At 43.6% G+C, this 20000-nt stretch overlaps 2 protein-coding genes across 4 annotated transcripts in view; one reads left to right on the top strand and one right to left on the bottom strand.

Moving 5' to 3' along the window:
* Positions 1-244: 244 nt before the first annotated feature.
* On the bottom strand, positions 245-4723 carry LOC124037307 (forkhead box protein J1-B-like). The gene is made up of 3 exons (XM_046352018.1): positions 4270-4723; positions 3373-4000; positions 245-2193 (listed from the first exon to the last, which is right to left on the bottom strand). Exons 2-3 carry the CDS (start codon positions 3943-3945, stop codon positions 1351-1353), a joined length of 1416 nt encoding a protein of 471 aa, XP_046207974.1. The 5' UTR covers positions 3946-4000; positions 4270-4723; the 3' UTR covers positions 245-1350.
* A 5843-nt stretch (positions 4724-10566) lies between these two features.
* The window catches only part of LOC124038546 (UBA-like domain-containing protein 1), a 38411-nt gene continuing 28977 nt past the window's right edge, over positions 10567-20000 (top strand). Inside the window, exons 1-2 of one of the 3 annotated variants that reach the window (XR_006839371.1) lie at positions 10567-10955; positions 11598-11657. Coding sequence is in view for 2 of the 3 variants with exons in the window: in XM_046354560.1 (XP_046210516.1) it covers positions 10848-10955; positions 11598-11657 (168 nt within the window). In the remaining variant the exon portion in view is untranslated. The remainder of the gene's footprint in view (positions 10956-11597; positions 11658-20000) is intronic. The other 2 variants (XM_046354560.1, XM_046354561.1) reach the window with 2 other exon arrangements.

The raw sequence follows: 20000 nt of genomic DNA, 5'->3' as shown, positions 1-20000 counted from the left end.
GAGAGACCAGGTTAGTCTGAGGGACCAGGCTAATCTGAAAGACCAGGTTAGTCTGAGAGACCAGGTTAGTCTGAAAGACCAGGTTAGTTTGGGAGACCAGGTTAGTCTGAAAGACCAGGTTAGTCTGGGAGAGCAGGCTAATCTGAAAGACCAGGTTAGTCTGAGAGACCAGGTTAGTCTGAAAGACCAGGTTAGTCTGGGAGACCAGGCTAGTCTGGGCCTGACTATTATTGAGATATATTGTCTTCCCAACTATGAAAAAGCTGTTTTTCACTCTTATTGACCAATGGGATTGCATCTTTGACTTTCATATGCAGTATGGCAAACAAATGAGATAAAACATCTAAATTGCCATTTATTGCATTGAGGCATGATTGCATTTTGAACAATTTATGAATTACACCAGAATTACATTGAAGACATTGTATCAAGTTTGAGCTGAACTTCACGATTGACTCAAGAAGTACAAGCATTTCATTGGTTCATCAGTTTTCCCAAACAAGATACCTTTTAAAATAAATCATCCTTTTAAGAACATACAAAATTATAGTAACTTGAAGTAATCAATCAGAAATCAATATCACTAAAAGGAAGCCGATCACATCAGATAGAAAATGTAGATTTCCTCAGTATATCAATGGGTAGCCTAAACCTGAACATACTCATCGACAGAGTTCAATCAAATGAAAGATTGGCAGAATAAATCATGGAAAAGTTTAACAAAAGCATCTGTGCCTGCCAAGGCTGTGGTATTGTTGTCAAACAACGGAGTGGTCAATCTGTGGCATTGCATGTTTTATGGAACAAGGGCAAATAGCATTCTGACAGTAGAGCATTAGAAATTGAAATGTTTTCTATCCTCAAACATACCCGTTGTCTCTCATGCTTGGATATTCTGATTATTCTGATTGAGGCATGTCAGTTCATTTATGTCCCTCTCTCCACTTTCCCATAGCCTAGGACTCAAAAGACTAGTGCCCAGCCAGACTCTTATCATAGACTCTAATGGATATATATTAAATTGACTACTTGAAAAGCATATTGAAATCTGATCTCTAGGTCCGACTACGACCCAACACCATAAGTGCATCTCCACTTCATTGACTCCTCTAGTCCTCCAGTCTGTGATCAAACCAGAAACACAGATCATCTTAAAGTCCTAAACATACAGTATAGATCTCTCAAAACATGATGACTTTATGATGCTAATGTAGCAAAATAGTAGTCTGTATGTAGGTCGCCTGGCCCACTGGTGAAGTCTAACTTTCCTGTCCCAGCATTTACTGTAAGAAAGCCGTGGCTAGGGCCTGAATCTCTTGGTTAATGGCTGGCGTAACAATAGCTGGTCTGTCACAGGTAGACCTCAGCCCTCTCCCAGGGTTGTATCTCTGAGAAGAATCCTTCACACAGCCCAAAGCCCTGATCCAGAGGGATAGCCTGAGCCTCCTCCTTCATCTCCTCCCAGGGATGCAACTCCTGCTGCTCTGGAAACAGAGTCACCTCCTCGAACTGGTGCAGGTGGCTCTGTAACAACTGATCCTGGCTCAGCTGTTGCTGTTGAACATGATGGTCCCCCATGTTACTGCTGTCATATCCCACTGAGTCACTCAGCTCCATGTAGTCGTAAGAGTAGTGGGTCTGCTGGGTCTGGTTGTCCCCCTCTCCACACCACCTTCCCACCCCAGCGGAGTGCCTCCCCTGCAGGGTCAGGTCCAGAGAGCAGCCCAGGGAACTCAGAGCAGTGTCGATGTCCAGTTCTTCGAACGTACTGCAGTTACCACTGAGGACGTCATCAAATACAGACACCAGGTCAAAATCTCCCCTCAGAACTATATCTGCGTTGTGGGCCTCCATGGCTAACAGCGGGGATTTGTGGGTCCGCGCCATCTTGCCATGTTGCCTTGGAGAAGGTTGTTTACGCTTACTGCTGGCTCCAGCTCCTAGGTAGTGGTAGCCATCTTGGCTCCCCTGAGTGCCTCTATGGTAGTCAGTTTCCTGGTTGTGTAGGAGCTTGCTCTGCCTGTTGGTGTTGTAAAGGTTGGAGGACATTCTCCTTCTCTTGAAGACTCCGTTAACGAACATGTCAGCGTACTGAGGGTCGATCTGCCAGAAGCCTCCTTTCCCTGGTTCATCCTTCTGCCGCGGCACCTTCGTGAAACACTTGTTGAGCGAGAGGTTATGGCGGATAGAGTTCTGTTAGGGGAGGGGAGGGGAGAAGGGGAGGGGGAGTGGAGAATGGGAGAATGGGAGGGGGTGGGGAGAAGGGGAGGGGAGATGGGGAGGTGAAAGGGAGGGGGAATGGAGAATGGGAGAATGGGAGGGGGTGGGAGGAGAAGGGGAGGGGAGAGGAGAAGGGGAGTGGAGAATGGGAGAATGGGAGGGGTGGGGAGAATGGGAAGGGGTGGGGAGAAGGGGAGGGGAGATGGGGAGGTGAAGGGGAGAAGGGGAGGGGAGAAGGAGAGGGGGTGTGGAGAAGGGGAGGAGGGGAGGGGGAGTGGAGAAAGGGAGGGGCAGTGAAGAGGGGGAAGGGAGAAGAAACAAATGTGTTAAATCCATGTTGCATGTGATGTAAATAATAATCTAATTTGATATAGTGTGTGTATGTGTGTTCATATGCATGTGTGTGTCAAATAGAGAGAAAAAGAGAGGGGGCCTTCTAAGGGGGAGGAGGAGTTATTGTTGTTGTTTGTGTAGGAAATGTACCTAATGAGGCTTTCTAGTGTAGAGCTCTGTGTATTTCAAACATGATCAACTATGCTTAGCTGCCAAGGGAGATCTCATAGGGATACTCATTAACACACACACACACACACACACACACACACACACACACACACACACACACACACACACACACACACACACACACACACACACACACACACACACACACACACACACACACACACACACACACACACACACACACACACACACACACACACACACACACACACACACACACACACACACAACCCCCTCCCTAGAGCAGTAAAGCACTTGTGTCTGACCCCCTGAGATAGAAGCCTGACAGATATCTCTCAGAGGGTAGAAATAGCAAAGATGTACTCTTATTTGAGACACCTTGGTTTATAAATTATAAATGTAAATTCAAATGAATATCACTAGGATCTAAATAAAATACAGTATAAGTTACTGTTGGTGATTATAAGTTACTGGATGATTATAATAAATAACAGGAACAATGTGTTTTAAATGGATTTTTGTGTATTAATATTCTTACAACAAAACAACAGGTTTAGTATGCATATTGCAACCCTTCTGCTAGCCCTTATCTGGTCTCTCTCTTCTCTCCCTGTCGTCATTTAGCTCATCAATAATAGAGTGACAGAGGAGAGCCGGGTCATTTACCTGCCAGCTAGGATCTGCGTGTCTGTAGTAGCAGAAGTTGTCTGTGATCCAGTTATAGATGGTGGACAGAGTCACCTTGGGCTTCTTGCTGGCCTGCATGGCCATACAGATGAGAGAGGCGTAGGAATACGGCGGTTTGACTTTGGGGTTCGTTTTAAAGTCAATCTCCTCCGGTGGGATGATCTGCGCCTTGATGTGGTGTTCGTGGTGAGGGTAATTCACCAAACGCACATCGGTGGAGTTACTGCCAGAGGTAACCGGGCTCCCGAGGCAGCGAGGCATCCCGCAGGCGGCGGTGTCCCCCGCTGGAGGGCTGGACGGGGAGTCGGTTCCACGGGGGTACAGGCGCTGGTGGTAGGAAAGCAGGTGATGTGATGGGCAACCGGAGCCAGTACCGGTGGGTCTTTCCTGGTTAGCGCTGAGGATGGAGAAGTTCTGCAGCCAGTGGAGGCTGGTCAGGCTGTCGTCCAGGTGTACTGAGCCGGCTGCGCTGTCCTGAAGCTCCGGCTGGAGGTTCAGCCATTTCTCCTTATTAAACTTGGAGGCGATCTCCGGACTCATCAGGACAGGCATTCTAAGCGTGACGCACGTTCAATCGCGAAGATGTGGAAATTTTGAAGGACTGTTCCTGCAGCAAAACAAATATTGAAATCGACCGAAACCACATAAAAAAGATCGCATTTGAGCCACTACCCCCATTACAGTAGCCTATTAAAAACACACTATATAAAAAAGCCTATGTGTCTCAACAGTCGAATTCGAGTCACTACTCCCATTACAATAGTCTATTAAAAACATTCTATATAAAAAATAAATAAACAATTTCTCAACATGCCAACATGTCTAAACATGACAATTAAACAAGTGATTATAACACAGTAGCCTATATACCCTTACCTCAAAAACAGGTCAGCGATAATGCTCGGGAACAGTGTACACCTGTTGCAGTGGTCGGTGATCGGTCGGTCCCTGTGCTCTATTCTCCTAGGACTCCGGAGAAGCAGCATCTATCTTCTGCGCAACAAGTGCAGAGGGGGAGGGCTCACCTCAGTATGATCCAGCAGTTTATATAGACATGTAGAAGATGGTTTAATCAATTTCAGTCGTTTTTAATAATCCATAATATTTCAATCCCGGCCAATTGCTCACCAGAATGATACATGAAAAGGTCTGGGTGCTGGAAGGTTCTTGGATGCTCATAATAAAGGTGGAGAGACTTCCCACGAGCCCTTTAAACGTCTTAGAGGTCTGTGATTGGTTGCCTGCTCTCCAGGTTTCACTTGTCTTGACAGACAAAGCTGGTGTGCATGAGGATATGAGGAGCGCGCTCAACTTCTCAACCAGAATGTATCATTATACCGACATTAATATAATAATAATAATATATGCCATTTAGCAGACGCTTTTATCCAAAGCGACTTACAGTTAGGCTGGCCTATGTTAAGGTTACATTGCGGAATTCAAGGATAACCACAAAATCAACAACAATTGACATCTCTTTCTAAAGGCTATTGTTGTCCCGAGCCCAATCCTGATCCAAGACCTGTTGAGAGCAATATGGCGCGACAATGCCCCCACGGAGCGCTGAAATGTCGCGCCACAAGTCCCGCGCGTGTGCTACACTTTGCTCAGCATTCCATACCTTTTGTCAACATTTAGCTAACCCCTTATTAACTGTAGGCTATCAAATAGCACCATCCAACTGCAGAGAGGGGAAATATGAGAGGGAATTCCTACACAATAGCGTCATAGGCTATAGAATACCTTAGGCCAACTATAACATATTACGGTGTCTGAATTATTTAATTTTAAATCATGTAATGTATATTCAATTTGTCACCAACTATAATGCTTGTGAAATAGAATACAAAATGACTCAAGTTGCACAACTTCACTCCTAGGGAATTAGCGTAATATTGGGGGATGACCGAACAAATTTGCCTACTCCAACAAATTATTGCAATTTTGCGGGATTTTGGACATCTCGTTTTTCTATTTACTACAATCCACAGTTTATAAATGACACAAAAATACCTGCCTCCATCTGTTGCCAATGGAAAGGTATCTCTGCTCCTCACATAGGGATGCACTGCCGCTCTGTGGAGATATAGTGTACTGCATCTTAATTTGAGCCAGTTTGCGACAGCAGGAAAATAATCCTCCAGCAACAAGAAATGTGAATTATTATGTGGTTTATAATTCATATACATTTTTGTAGTGAATTGTACATTTTTCATATCGGAAAATCAAGTCTGAAATTTCAAAGTGAAAAAACTCAAATGCCAACAAATATAAATGTCCTGTATTTCAGGAAAGTTCTCCTGCTACAGGGTGATCACATTAAGATCCTACACACTGTAACTAGAGAGCTGAATCAATTTGTACTGATATGAGAAAACTGGACAGGTGAAAGCAAATTCCCAGCAGGTTGGTGCATATAGATCAATGCAAATGAAGGATAGGGCATGAGCAGAGCAAAACACATAAGACATTGAGATGCTGCCCATGGTGCTTTCAGCATCTTCAAACAGATGGCCCCAGACCTGAGCCAGTAATAGATCAGACATTTTTTAGAGGTTGGCAGAGATTAAGGATCCTAACCTGACCTGACACCACTCTCCCTCACACACAGTGACCTGTCCTGCAACATTTCCCCTTTCACAAGCCTCTGTTGTAGTTGCTCTGAATCCATAGTCGTGGGAAGTAGGGGTGCTGAGGGTATTAATATATGAATATGATAAAAAAAAAAATACATCTCACAAAAGTAGTGCACTGGGTCTTTACTAGTATTAACGGACCGATATAGCAGGCATCTCTGATTTGGCAAGAAAGGTGGTTGTATAATGAAGAACAGTATCTTGCAGGATTCAATAGTTGGAATTGTAAGAGTTGTTGCCCTGACCCCTTCTCTTCTAAAGCCATTCTAATGGGATCCAGAGAGAACAAAACCCTGTCTGTCCTCAAACATTTACATCAAAAGGCGTAAAGTAATGGGCAAAGACACAAAACATCCACATCAAATTAAATATTGTTCTTGATCAAATAACAATAAACCACCACTTTTTGTGCAGTATTATTTTACCATCCTTACAAACCACTTAATGTAAATGTACATTACTGTATTGTACATAGGCTGGTGGTCATCTAGGTTTGTACCTGTAGACTTTCTGTCACCAAAAGCAATGCACAATATAGTAAGTGAGTACATTGAGACATCAAGTGGTTTGCAATGATGTGATGATGTGGTGCAGTTGGTAGACCATGGTACTTGCAATGCTAGGGATGTGGGTTTGGTTCCCATTGGGGATCAGTACGAAAAAGTATGCAAATGCAACTTATTTCTTTGTGAAAACTATAATGGTCGATTCATTCCTTTTCCATTTTAGTAGACACTGTCATCCAGAGAAACCTACAGTGCTGAGCGCAAACATTTTCAAAGTGGAAAACATATATCAACCAAGTATTTTTATATCCACAAGTATTATCAGATAATTATCAGACTCAAATTACAAATGCTTGTAAACACTCAAATACATTTAGGTTTTTAAAAATCACAAATGTAGTGCATCCCCCAATACATTTTTCCAATTAACTGCCAACATGCCTACATTCCATTCAAACAATGCAGTCCAGCCACAGCTGGTCACTGGCTGAAATCAGTTGATGATAGGACTTAGACAAGCTGTAAATGCAACAAGTACTGACGTTGTTTCATATAATAGCACTCGTAGTTTTCCCCCACTTTTATTATTTATTTGGACATTTATGGACTGTTTACATACATTTTAGAGGCTATTTATACAGAGAATTGGTATAAAACCTGTTTAAACTATATTTATCATTATATGACAATATTCTAGGTTGACAAACATGTTATTACGCAATTTCTGATATATTACACAACTTACGCTACTTTTATTTTCCTGCTTGAAGTAAAATCAGGATTATGCCTCTACTGCCATTCATTCTAATTAGGCTGGTTACGATTTCTCCCTGACCAATATGGCTGCCATTTTCACCCATTCTGGACCTTTTAGGGTTTATGACATAGTCCCTCTAGTAATTTAATAGAATCTCTATTGTGCTTGCCCTGTAACTTGAGGGGTGGTGGTTGGAGCGTCGAGCTGGCTGTTCCCTACATTTACATTTACATTTAAGTCATTTAGCAGACGCTCTTATCCAGAGCGACTTACAAATTGGTGCATTCACCTTATGACATCCAGTGGGACAGTCACTTAACAATAGTGCATCTAAAACTTAGGGGGGGGGGTGGGGTGAGAGGGATTACTTAACCTATCCTAGGTATTCCTTAAAGAGGTGGGGTTTCAGGTGTCTCCGGAAGGTGGTGATTGACTCCGCTGTCCTGGCGTCGTGAGGGAGTTTGTTCCACCATTGGGGGGCCAGGGCAGCGAACAGTTTTGACTGGGCTGAGCGGGAGCTGTACTTCCTCAGTGGTAGGGAGGCGAGCAGGCCAGAGGTGGATGAACGCAGTGCCCTTGTTTGGGTGTAGGGCCTGATCAGAGCCTGGAGGTACTGAGGTGCCGTTCCCCTCACAGCTCCGTAGGCAAGCACCATGGTCTTGTAGCGGATGCGAGCTTCAACTGGAAGCCAGTGGAGAGAACGGAGGAGCGGGGTGACGTGAGAGAACTTGGGAAGGTTGAACACCAGACGGGCTGCGGCGTTCTGGATGAGTTGAAGGGGTTTAATGGCACAGGCAGGGAGCCCAGCCAACAGCGAGTTGCAGTAATCCAGACGGGAGATGACAAGTGCCTGGATTAGGACCTGCGCCGCTTCCTGTGTGAGGCAGGGTCGTACTCTGCGGATGTTGTAGAGCATGAACCTACAGGAACGGGCCACCGCCTTGATGTTAGTTGAGAACGACAGGGTGTTGTCCAGGATCACGCCAGTTGTTACATTGGTGGCAGTAGTGGGAAAATACTGCAGTCTCTCAATCATTACACTGTTAACAGTGGGCATACTAAAGAGCCTTTGGTCCATGCGCTTGTAGAAGAGCAGGTTCACACACAGTAGGCCTAGTTGCCTGAACAGATCTGGGGCAAAGCAGAGCTGTGAATGCCGGGACAAAGAAGAAGTGGGTCATTTTATGAGAGTGTAGCATGAATGACTGCATGTAAACACTTAGATAAGCCAGTCCAGCTGTTGCAGGCTACTGTCTGTCACAGAAGGAAGGAGGCACCAAATGGTTTCAAAATCCCACTGGGCACAGACGTCAATTCAATGTCTACTCCACGTTGGTTCAATGTCATTTACTTGAAATGACGTGCAATTTAACGTTGATTCAATCAGTGTGTGCCCAGTGGGATGTTTCCAGGTTTGTTGCTGGTCAATCACGAAGGGCCCTGGTGAAACAGGGTAAGTGCTTGACCAGCTGTTCTTATGGTTGCTAGAGGCAACAGCAGTGTTTGTCAAGAGAGGCCTATGGCATACAGTACGTCTACAGACGGGGGTCTGTTGTAATAGGGGATATCTTGTAATCTATCATTATTCACCTGTTTTGCATGACGTCTAGCCCACTTTACATGAGGACACTGAAATCAGGCCACGGTATATGGTCTAGCTATGATGTCCTTAAAGGGTGATTATAAAGGTCATCAGACTCATCAAAAAGGGGATTATAGTAGTAAAAACGACAACATTGGCCATATTCATAGAGAGTCCAAAACTAGAATTTGGCAGTTTGGTTGTGCCCTGAGGATAGCTATATTATATTGATATAATGCACTTTTCAAAGGGACCATTTCACCAGCAGGTGTCTCTATTTCCAAAACCTAACACAAACCCACGCACACACACCCACGGAGAGGTTGCGCATAAGAGAGGCTGCACACAGATAACAGGATGTTTACAGTATCCAGTTTCCCACACTCCTTGTAGGTTTATTGACGGTATTGACGGTTCGTTTTACACACAGTCTACTCCAGGGATCATCAACTAGATTCAGCAGCGGGACGATTTTTCTTGAGCAGATGGTCAGGTGGCCGGAACGTAATTGCAAATAATTTGTCAACTGCAAATTGACCGCAAGAAGCGCAAACAGATATAATATTAAACTAAAACAGAATCATTTCAACCCTTGCTGATATTTGTATATGGTCACATACTGTATATCTCTGTATTATGAGTGGGAATACATTGGAACAAATTTCCTAAATTAAAATCAATTGGAGCTGATTTTCTTCTTTTTTTTTACAGTATTTTACGTTCATCAATAAAATAAACAAATATATATATATATATATAATTTTTTTCTCAGAAAACGCCAGCAGGGGAACCGTCTACTCTCTGTGGCTGCAGCGTTATTTTCCTTTCACCCTGCATCCACTTCAATGCAATTTAGGCATTGGGGGCTGTTGTTAATAGGGGTCTCATTGGGGCCATTAAATGAAACATTGTCTTTCTTATGAGAGCTAATTGGGACGAAACAGTCTGCCAACTAGAGGCTCAGTACATAGGGTGTATATGGACAAAGAGAGAAAATGATTGCAGATTCTCATATCTGCACGAGCAGAATGAGAACAAGTCACACATGCAGTAGTCTCGCGTTACCATACCTCCAAAATCACGTCGTTGTAACGCCTCCCTTGGAGAAGCCTGGTTCTCGACGAGGCTACGCGTACAGTAATAGAGTCGTAGACAGTTTGAAACATGCATATATAATAAATGTATTATAAAGTAATCATAATACAAAACACAGATATAATTGGTATATGACAACATTTAACAAGTAATTTATAAACATGTAATAAATGATTTAATGACTGCATATAGACAATCTAGGCTGTGCTGCGTGGTTTTGACTGCAATATTGTCTTAAGTCATCTCACTAAAGAAATGCGCGGACACGACGCTTCTGAATGTGGGCTATATTAAAGACACCCGTGAATAGACTGTCCCTAATGTAATTGTGGAAGTTTTGTTTACCATATTTGGCAAGATAGTGACACAGCGCGCATGGGAATTGGACAGGACCGGCCGTCATTCACAAAATTCCAGCCCCTAGAACTTTACAAACAAAGCATTGACTCATGGGACTTGTAGTCCAAAACAAACAAATATAATAAATCCTCATTTTTGGGCACATAATCCTCTCATATTTGACGTTACTATTTTATATTTTCATGAACATGTGAACTGTCTAGATTCTAAGCATTTTTTTTTGCAATGGACTGACAATTCCTGTCTTGTGATTCGAGAACATGGAATAATTCATCAAGGCCCCCTAGTTATGGCAGGACTTTTGTGGCATACAAATCCCATTTGCAGTGCTTTGTTTCCACTGGCTGCCGGCTGGCGTCACTCAAGGGGCACTACTGCTCCTACAGTAAATATTTGTGTTTTCTCAACCGGTTGTGATGGTGAACGACTGAGACTGAAAAGAGAGGACTAAAACCACGAATATCGAAGTCTAGACACAATACTACGAGACGCGAGTAGGAATAAAGCTTCAGCGCAAAATGGATGAGCTCAAACACCAAGTAATGATAAACCAGTTCGTCTTGACAGCGGGTTGTGCTGCAGATCAGGCAAAGCAGCTTTTGCAAGCAGCACATTGGCAATTTGAGGTAAGGGTTAGCTACGATCAGTAGCGAGATGGCGTGCTAATGTTTATGTTTGACTGCGTATGTGACAGACAGTAAATGTAGTTTTGACCGGGCTGCGATGTTCATTGTTGTTGGTCATGGCCGAAATTTGATGTTGCACAAGAACATTCGAAAAGAAAGATCAGTATCAACACTTAAACTCAACTTCTAACATGTATTTATTTGTATTTTTTATCGAATTGTGCTATTGTATCTGCTTTATAAATATCCGTAGTATCCATTAAGTAAGGCTGGAATGGGAAACGTTTACCCAGTCAATATCCAATTATAATTTACTCTAGAGATGAAATGAACCTGTTCCCATGCAGTGGTTAGGCGAGGCTAGAAAATGCAATTATGCGATATAGACAACCGTTCGTTTGTTTTGACTGCACATGATTGTTTAGTCTGCACTGAAAAGTGAAATAGATTTTTCACATCACATTTGATTCAGCTCCATTGTTTATGTGCTGAATGTTTTGTAAACACACACTGTACTGACAGAAATCTCTAAACAACATGTATTTATATTGATTTATTTTAAAAATACATGTGTTCTGTGTTCTATGTAGTAGAGTCTAAATGTAATATATATTTTATTTTTATATTTTATTTTTGTTTTAGACTGCCCTCAGTGCCTTTTTTCAAGAAACGAATATTCCATACGGTCACCATCATCAAATGGTGAGTATGGGCTCCGTATCAGAATGCAGTCCACTCTTCACCTTAACCTTTTTTTAATATGGTGGTGTTATTTATTTTTAATAGTGTCAATAGTAGTATAGTAGAACTTCACTTAGTAATTACTTAGAAAACGATAATTATGATGTAGCAACAATAACAAAGCACATTTCGGCCATGTTGGGGAGTCGGTGTCTCTGTAAACAGAGGCATGCTTGCAGCAGCCACGTCGTGGCCTCTGTAAACAGAGGCATGCTTGCAGCAGCAACGTCGTGGCCTCTGTAAACGGAGGCATGCTTGCAGCAGCCACGTCGTGGTCTCTGTAAACAGAGGCATGCTTGCAGCAGCCACGTCGTGGTCTCTGTAAACAGAGGCATGCTTGCAGCAGCCACGTCTGGGTCTCTGTAAACAGAGGCATGCTTGCAGCAGCCACGTCGGGGTCTCTGTAAACAGAGGCATGCTTGCAGCAGCCACGTCGGGGTCTCTGTAAACAGAGGCATGCTTGCAGCAGCCACGTTGTGGTCTCTGTAAACAGAGGCATGCTTGCAGCAGCCACGTCGGGGTCTCTGTAAACAGAGGCATGCTTGCAGCAGCCACGTCGGGGTCTCTGTAAACAGAGGCATGCTTGCAGCAGCCACGTCGGGGTCTCTGTAAACAGAGGCATGCTTGCAGCAGCCACGTCGGGGTCTCTGTAAACAGAGGCATGCTTGCAGCAGCCACGTCGTGGTCTCTGTAAACAGAGGCTGCTAGCAGCCACGTCGGGGTCTCTGTAAACAATAATAAATATAATATAATAATATATGCCATTTAGCAGACGCTTTTATCCAAAGCGACTTACAGTCATGTGTGCATACATTCTACGTATGGGTGGTCCCGGGGATCGAACCCACTACCCTGGTGTTACAAGCGCCATGCTCTACCAACTGAGCTACACAGGACCACAGAGGCATGCTTGCAGCAGCCACGTTGGGGTCTCTGTAAACAGAGGCTGCTAGCAGCCACGTCGGGGTCTCTGTAAACAGAGGCTGCTAGCAGCCACGTCGGGGTCTCTGTAAACAGAGGCATGCTTGCAGCAGCCACGTCGGGGTCTCTGTAAACAGAGGCATGCTTGCAGCAGCCACGTCGGGATCTCTGTAAACAGAGGCTGCTAGCAGCCACGTCGGGGTCTCTGTAAACAGAGGCATGCTTGCAGCAGCCACGTCGGGGTCTCTGTAAACAGAGGCATGCTTGCAGCAGCCACGTCGGGGTCTCTGTAAACAGAGGCATGCTTGCAGCAGCCACGTCGTGGTCTCTGTAAACAGAGGCATGCTTGCAGCAGCCACGTCGGGGTCTCTGTAAACAGAGGCATGCTTGCAGCAGCCACGTCGGGGTCTCTGTAAACAGAGGCATGCTTGCAGCAGCCACGTCGGGGTCTCTGTAAACAGAGGCATGCTTGCAGCAGCCACGTCGTGGTCTCTGTAAACAGAGGCATGCATGCTTGCAGCAGCCACGTCGGGGTCTCTGTAAACAGAGGCATGCTTGCAGCAGCCACGTCGGGGTCTCTGTAAACAGAGGCATGCTTGCAGCAGCCACGTCGGGGTCTCTGTAAACAGAGGCTGCTAGCAGCCACGTCGGGGTCTCTGTAAACAGAGGCATGCTTGCAGCAGCCACGTCGGGGTCTCTGTAAACAGAGGCATGCTTGCAGCAGCCACGTCGGGGTCTCTGTAAACAGAGGCATGCTTGCAGCAGCCACGTCGGGGTCTCTGTAAACAGAGGCATGCTTGCAGCAGCCACGTTCCGTTCAGCCAGCACAGGCTGCGTTCGATCAGAACCTTGGTGATCATGGAATGGACAGAGGAAAGTTGCAGATGGTTTCGAAGAATATGTCGGTGATATGTGGACTGCATAGTGGTGGATACACGTGGACGGATTTCACATTCTGTGTGCCACAAACACCATATAATGTAACATAGTCCGATAAATGGAGACACCAGGTAATGTCACTTCCCAGAAGAAGGACAGCCAGTCCCTGCTGCTGCAGTTGTCTCCATTTTGTCGGACTATGTTACATCATTATGTGTTGTTCTAAGTGTATTACATGTGTAAAGCAATAGAGGAAACGAAATCTCAAGCATAACATTGTCAGTCAGTCAGTCACTTGTTATGGTTTTGTAAGCACTACACTGCCCACTCAGTGGCACATAGGCCTTTGTGTTGAGCTGCATGTCATGTCACGTTCTGGGACACACCATAGATGAGGATTTGTGGAAATGTTGATCAGTTTGGAGCTGAGCAGAAGCCCATCGCTGTGTTTGTCCAGATTCTCTCTCTGTCAGGTGGCCTCACCACGCTAGTGGACATTTAGGTCTTCATGCTGCTGTGTCAATGCAGTGATTGGTATCAGATATACGTTTTATTGGGGTGCATGGCATGATCTTTACAGTGCAGTGTATTCATATAACGCTGTTTATTTAAGCTGGAGAATATGCTGTTTTACCTGAAGCTTTTGTGTTTGAAAGTACAACACTGTAGGAGTGATTCAACCGAGACCTGATGACATCTATTAGCTGTGCAGAAACAGTACTTCTACCTTCCAACCTTTCTTTAGCCTATATGTGTGTCACCTGAAAGAACTTTTTAATTTAGTAAGTCAACATTCACGCAGATATAGGTGAACCTGGGTCGTACACTTGTCTTTGTGTACAGCAGCCTGTCATATCAGTAGGGATTTCATATCCATAGACACAGAATAATGAACCTCCATCTCAATGCAGAACAGTTTGCTCTGTGTCTGTGTGTGTGGTAGTCTACTTCATGGCAGGCTGCAGCCATTGCCAACCCCTGGAGCCTGTATGTGTGGCTTGGCTATAGAGACGTAATCCACTTTGCTCCAGTCTTTCCTCTAACTGACACACTTTATAGTGATTGACAGACCTGATGGAATCAGCTAAAGCTCCGTAAAGGAAACCGGCATAAACCAGGTCCTGAGCAACTATACTGAACATTAACCATGTCAATGCTCTACAGTACAATACACATGAATATACATCCAGGCTCCAGGGGGTTGGCAATGGATATATGAATATACATACCCCTAACATGAGTGGTAAGATACTTAGCTATGTGTTTGCATGTAGTGTTCTAATGTACGCTACCCTCTTGTCCTCAAGCAGGTGGGATTTCTCTATTCTATGCTCTTGAATTCACATAAATGTTTATCCTCAGTATAATGAGATGATGACTGTTCCAGAGTATACTATAAAATATTATCTTTATTCATTTAGACTTTCCTTTAGCTAAGTCTAAATCGTATTTACCCGAGCATCAACACATTCCACCTATGAGCTTTTTCCAGCTGGAGATTGATCACCAATTAAATATGGACTGGTCCCAGTAGCGGCATGCAACAGCCCCTGCCTCTTCTTGTATAATGTTGTGAAAGGTGGGAGATTTAGCCTAACTTAAGCTTTTTATTATTTTTTCAGCAGCTATTGCAAAGCTAGAGGAGTGCCGTGTCCTTTCCCTGGCACAACATAAACAAACGTTAAGCTTTGCACAGACACGGATTTGATGGGTGTGTGTTTGTGTGTGTGTTTGTACACAATCTTTTTTCAGAGAGCATAACAGGCTTCAAATGAGTTGTGTTTATTGGACAGAATACTAATGAAGCATCCTCTGTTTGACAACTCAAAGACTAATGGGCGTGAAGCAGACCCTTTCCTGTGGACTTCAGTTCTGTGTGCCTGTTACTGATGTAAGGCCCTTAGTTAAAGCCTGTAGTTAAAGTGAGACTTAGCCTAACCGTGGTGGAGTTAGGAGCCTACTACTCAGTGAGGAGCTTAGGACCGAAGTAGTCTTTCTGGTACAGATCTAGGATCAGCTTTCCCTCCCTAAATCCTAACCTTAACCATCAGATGGACGAGATAGACCTTCCAAATCAGTGGCGAGGGGACAAATCAGTGGTGAGGGGAAATGTACTCCTAAACTCCTGCCGGCTCCCTGGGTAGATTCCCTCCCTCCCCTCCACCCTGTTGCCCTGCCCCTCCCTGCCCTCCACTCTGCTTCCCCAGCCCCTCCCTACTCTCTTCCCTGCTCCGCCTGCCCCTCCCTACCCTCCAGCCTCCTGCCCCCCTACCCTCCACTCTGCTCCTCCGGTCCCTCCCTACTCTCTTCCCTGCTCCGCCTGCCCCTCCCTCCCCTCCAGCCTCCTGCCCCCTACCCTCCACTCTGCTCCTCCGATCCCTCCCTACTCTCTTCCCTGCTCCGCCTGCCCCTCCCTACCCTCCAGCCTCCTGCCCCCTACCCTCCACTCTGCTCCTCCGGTCCCTCCCTACCCTCCAGCCTCCTGCCCCCCTACCCTCCCTCTGCTCCTCCGGTCCCTCCCTACTCTCTTCCCTGCTCCGCCTGCCCCTCCCTACCCTCCAGCCTCCTGCCCCCTACCCTCCACTCTGCTCCTCCGGTCCCTCCCTACTCTCTTCCCTGCTCCGCCTGCCCTTCCCTACCCTCCAGCCTCCTGCCCCCTACCCTCCACTCTGCTCCTCCGGTCCCTCCCTACTCTCTTCCCTGCTCCGCCTGCCCCTCCTTACCCTCCACTCTGCTCCTCCCAAAGCCCCCCTGTCTCACCCTGGCTGTCTCTTCCCCCGCCCTTCCCTGTACTCCTCTCAGCCCTCGCCCCTTCCTGTCCCTCCTGACCCAGCGGTCCTCAGAGGCTAGCCTATGCTCAGCCCTGTTTAGGTTTTCCTCTTTGTTGTGTCTGCTCGGCTCTCCCGGTTTCCCCCTCCACACACTATCTGCCCATACAAACAGTGCCACCGCAACACATTCCATTAGGAAGCCAGACTCCGGCTGTTCCAAATGGACTCTTTCAGAGCAGCAGGGGCCAGCTAGGCTGAAGACACAGAGCTAACTATCTGGCTGTGTTTTGGGCCTAGATCGAGGTCTCACTGCACTTCTATGAGGGTGTGAGCTGGGGGACTTTCTGAATAGGAGGTGGTGGTGAAACCACCCACACTTTGTGTGTGTGTGTGTGTGTGTGTGTGTGTGTGTGTGTGTGTGTGTGTGTGTGTGGGTGTGGGTGTGGGTGTGGGTGTGTGTGTGTGTGTGTGTGTGTGTGTGTGTGGTGTTGACTGGCGGCTTTGTTGGAGAGGGGAACTGAAAGTAACTTCTGTGGCCTCTATCTGGGCCTTACAGCTGTAGTAAAGTGAATGGAGCATCATGTGACCTGGGAGAAGGAAGTGGGCTGAGGGGGTGTGAGAGAGGGATGGGGAGAGAGGGAGGGGTGGTGGGGAGGGGTGGGAGGGAGAGATGGGGGAGAGAGGGAGGGGGTGGGAGTAGTTTCTGGTAACTATAAGCTTGTGATTTTGTTTCTGGGTGTGGCTGAAAAGACTGTTAGAAGAACTCAGATCAGCTGACACACAAACAAACACACTCTTTCACACACGTACATTGTAATGTAATATTGTGGTATTATACATTTTGTATTGTAGAAATGTTGTGGTAGAGTAGTGTGTAATAATGTGTTGTATTGTAGATATGTTGTGGTAGAGTAGTGTGTAATAATGTGTTGTATTGTAGATATGTTGTGGTAGTGTGTAATAATGTGTTGTATTGTAGATATGTTGTGGTAGTGTGTAATAATGTGTTGTATTGTAGATATGTTGTGGTAGTGTGTAATAATGTGTTGTATTGTAGATATGTTGTGGTAGTGTGTAATAATGTGTTGTATTGTAGATATGTTGTGGTAGTGTGTAATAATGTGTTGTATTGTAGATATGTTGTGGTAGTGTGTAATAATGTGTTGTATTGTAGATATGTTGTGGTAGTGTGTAATAATGTGTTGTATTGTAGATATGTTTGTGGTAGTGTGTAATAATGTGTTGTATTGTAGATATGTTGTGGTAGTGTGTAATAATGTGTTGTATTGTAGATATGTTGTGGTAGTGTGTAATAATGTGTTGTATTGTAGATATGTTGTGGTAGTGTGTAATAATGTGTTGTATTGTAGATATGTTGTGGTAGAGTAGTGTGTAATAATGTGTTGTATTGTAGATATGTTGTGGTAGTGTGTAATAATGTGTTGTATTGTAGATATGTTGTGGTAGAGTAGTGTGTAATAATGTGTTGTATTGTAGATATGTTGTGGTAGTGTGTAATAATGTGTTGTATTGTAGATATGTTGTGGTAGTGTGTAATAATGTGTTGTATTGTAGATATGTTGTGGTAGAGTAGTGTGTAATAATGTGTTGTATTGTAGATATGTTGTGGTAGTGTGTAATAATGTGTTGTATTGTAGATATGTTGTGGTAGAGTAGTGTGTAATAATGTGTTGTATTGTAGATATGTTGTGGTAGTGTGTAATAATGTGTTGTATTGTAGATATGTTGTGGTAGAGTAGTGTGTAATAATGTGTTGTATTGTAGATATGTTGTGGTAGTGTGTAATAATGTGTTGTATTGTAGATATGTTGTGGTAGTGTGTAATAATGTGTTGTATTGTAGATATGTTGTGGTAGTGTGTAATAATGTGTTGTATTGTAGATATGTTGTGGTAGTGTGTAATAATGTGTTGTATTGTAGATATGTTGTGGTAGTGTGTAATAATGTGTTGTATTGTAGATATGTTGTGGTAGAGTAGTGTGTAATAATGTGTTGTATTGTAGATATGTTGTGGTAGAGTAGTGTGTAATAATGTGTTGTATTGTAGATATGTTGTGGTAGATATGTGTGTAAGTGTGTAATAATGTGTTGTATTGTAGATATGTTGTGGTAGAGTAGTGTGTAATAATGTGTTGTATTGTAGATATGTTGTGGTAGTGTGTAATAATGTGTTGTATTGTAGATATGTCGTGGTAGAGTAGTGTGTAATAATGTGTTGTATTGTAGATATGTTGTGGTAGTGTGTTATAATGTGTTGTATTGTAGATATGTTGTGGTAGAGTAGTGTGTAATAATGTGTTGTATTGTAGATATGTTGTGGTAGTGTGTAATAATGTGTTGTATTGTAGATATGTTGTGGTAGAGTAGTGTGTAATAATGTGTTGTATTGTAGATATGTTGTGGTAGTGTGTTATAATGTGTTGTATTGTAGATATGTTGTGGTAGAGTAGTGTGTAATAATGTGTTGTATTGTAGATATGTTGTGGTAGAGTAGTGTGTAATAATGTGTTGTATTGTAGATATGTTGTGGTAGTGTGTAATAATGTGTTCTATTGTAGATATGTTGTGGTAGAGTAGTGTGTAATAATGTGTTGTATTGTAGATATGTTGTGGTAGTGTGTAATAATGTGTTGTATTGTAGATATGTTGTGGTAGTGTGCAATAATGTGTTGTATTGTAGATATGTTGTGGTAGTGTGTAATAATGTGTTGTATTGTAGATATGTTGTGGTAGTGTGTAATAATGTGTTGTACTGTAGATATGTTGTGGTAGCGTGTAATAATGTGTTGTATTGTAGATATGTTGTGGTAGAGTAGTGTGTAATAATGTGTTGTATTGTAGATATGTTGTGGTAGTGTGTAATAATGTGTTGTATTGTAGATATGTTGTGGTAGTGTGTAATAATGTGTTGTATTGTAGATATGTTGTGGTAGTGTGTAATAATGTGTTGTATTGTAGATATGTTGTGGTAGTGTGTAATAATGTGTTGTATTGTAGATATGTTGTGGTAGAGTAGTGTGTAATAATGTGTTGTACTGTAGATATGTTGTGGTAGTGTGTAATAATGTGTTGTATTGTAGATATGTTGTGGTAGAGTAGTGTGTAATAATGTGTTGTATTGTAGATATGTTGTGGTAGTGTGTAATAATGTGTTGTATTGTAGATATGTTGTGGTAGAGTAGTGTGTAATAATGTGTTGTATTGTAGATATGTTGTGGTAGTGTGTAATAATGTGTTGTATTGTAGATATGTTGTGGTAGAGTAGTGTGTAATAATGTGTTGTATTGTAGATATGTTGTGGTAGAGTAGTGTGTAATAATGTGTTGTATTGTAGATATGTTGTGGTAGTGTGTAATAATGTGTTGTATTGTAGATATGTTGTGGTAGTGTGTAATAATGTGTTGTATTGTAGATATGTTGTGGTAGAGTAGTGTGTAATAATGTGTTGTATTGTAGATATGTTGTGGTAGAGTAGTGTGTAATAATGTGTTGTATTGTAGATATGTTGTGGTAGTGTGTAATAATGTGTTGTATTGTAGATATGTTGTGGTAGTGTGTAATAATGTGTTGTATTGTAGATATGTTGTGGTAGTGTAATAATGTGTTGTATTGTAGATATGTTGTGGTAGAGTAGTGTGTAATAATGTGTTGTATTGTAGATATGTTGTGGTAGAGTAGTGTGTAATAATGTGTTGTATTGTAGATATGTTGT

Source organism: Oncorhynchus gorbuscha, linkage group LG06, assembly GCF_021184085.1.
Source record: "Oncorhynchus gorbuscha isolate QuinsamMale2020 ecotype Even-year linkage group LG06, OgorEven_v1.0, whole genome shotgun sequence".
Classification (NCBI taxonomy): domain Eukaryota; kingdom Metazoa; phylum Chordata; class Actinopteri; order Salmoniformes; family Salmonidae; genus Oncorhynchus; species Oncorhynchus gorbuscha.
Note: the sequence above shows the minus strand (reverse complement) of the source record. Positions and strands in the feature narration are given on the sequence as shown.

Excerpts from the sequence above, each read along its gene's own strand:
- LOC124037307 (XM_046352018.1), bottom strand. The coding sequence starts at position 3,945 with ATGCCTGTCCTGATGAGTCCGGAGATCGCCTCCAAGTTTAATAAGGAG. Across the intron at positions 2,194-3,372 it reads ACGCAGATCCTAGCTGGCAG|AACTCTATCCGCCATAACCT; the intron begins GTAAATGACCCG and ends CTCCCCTAACAG.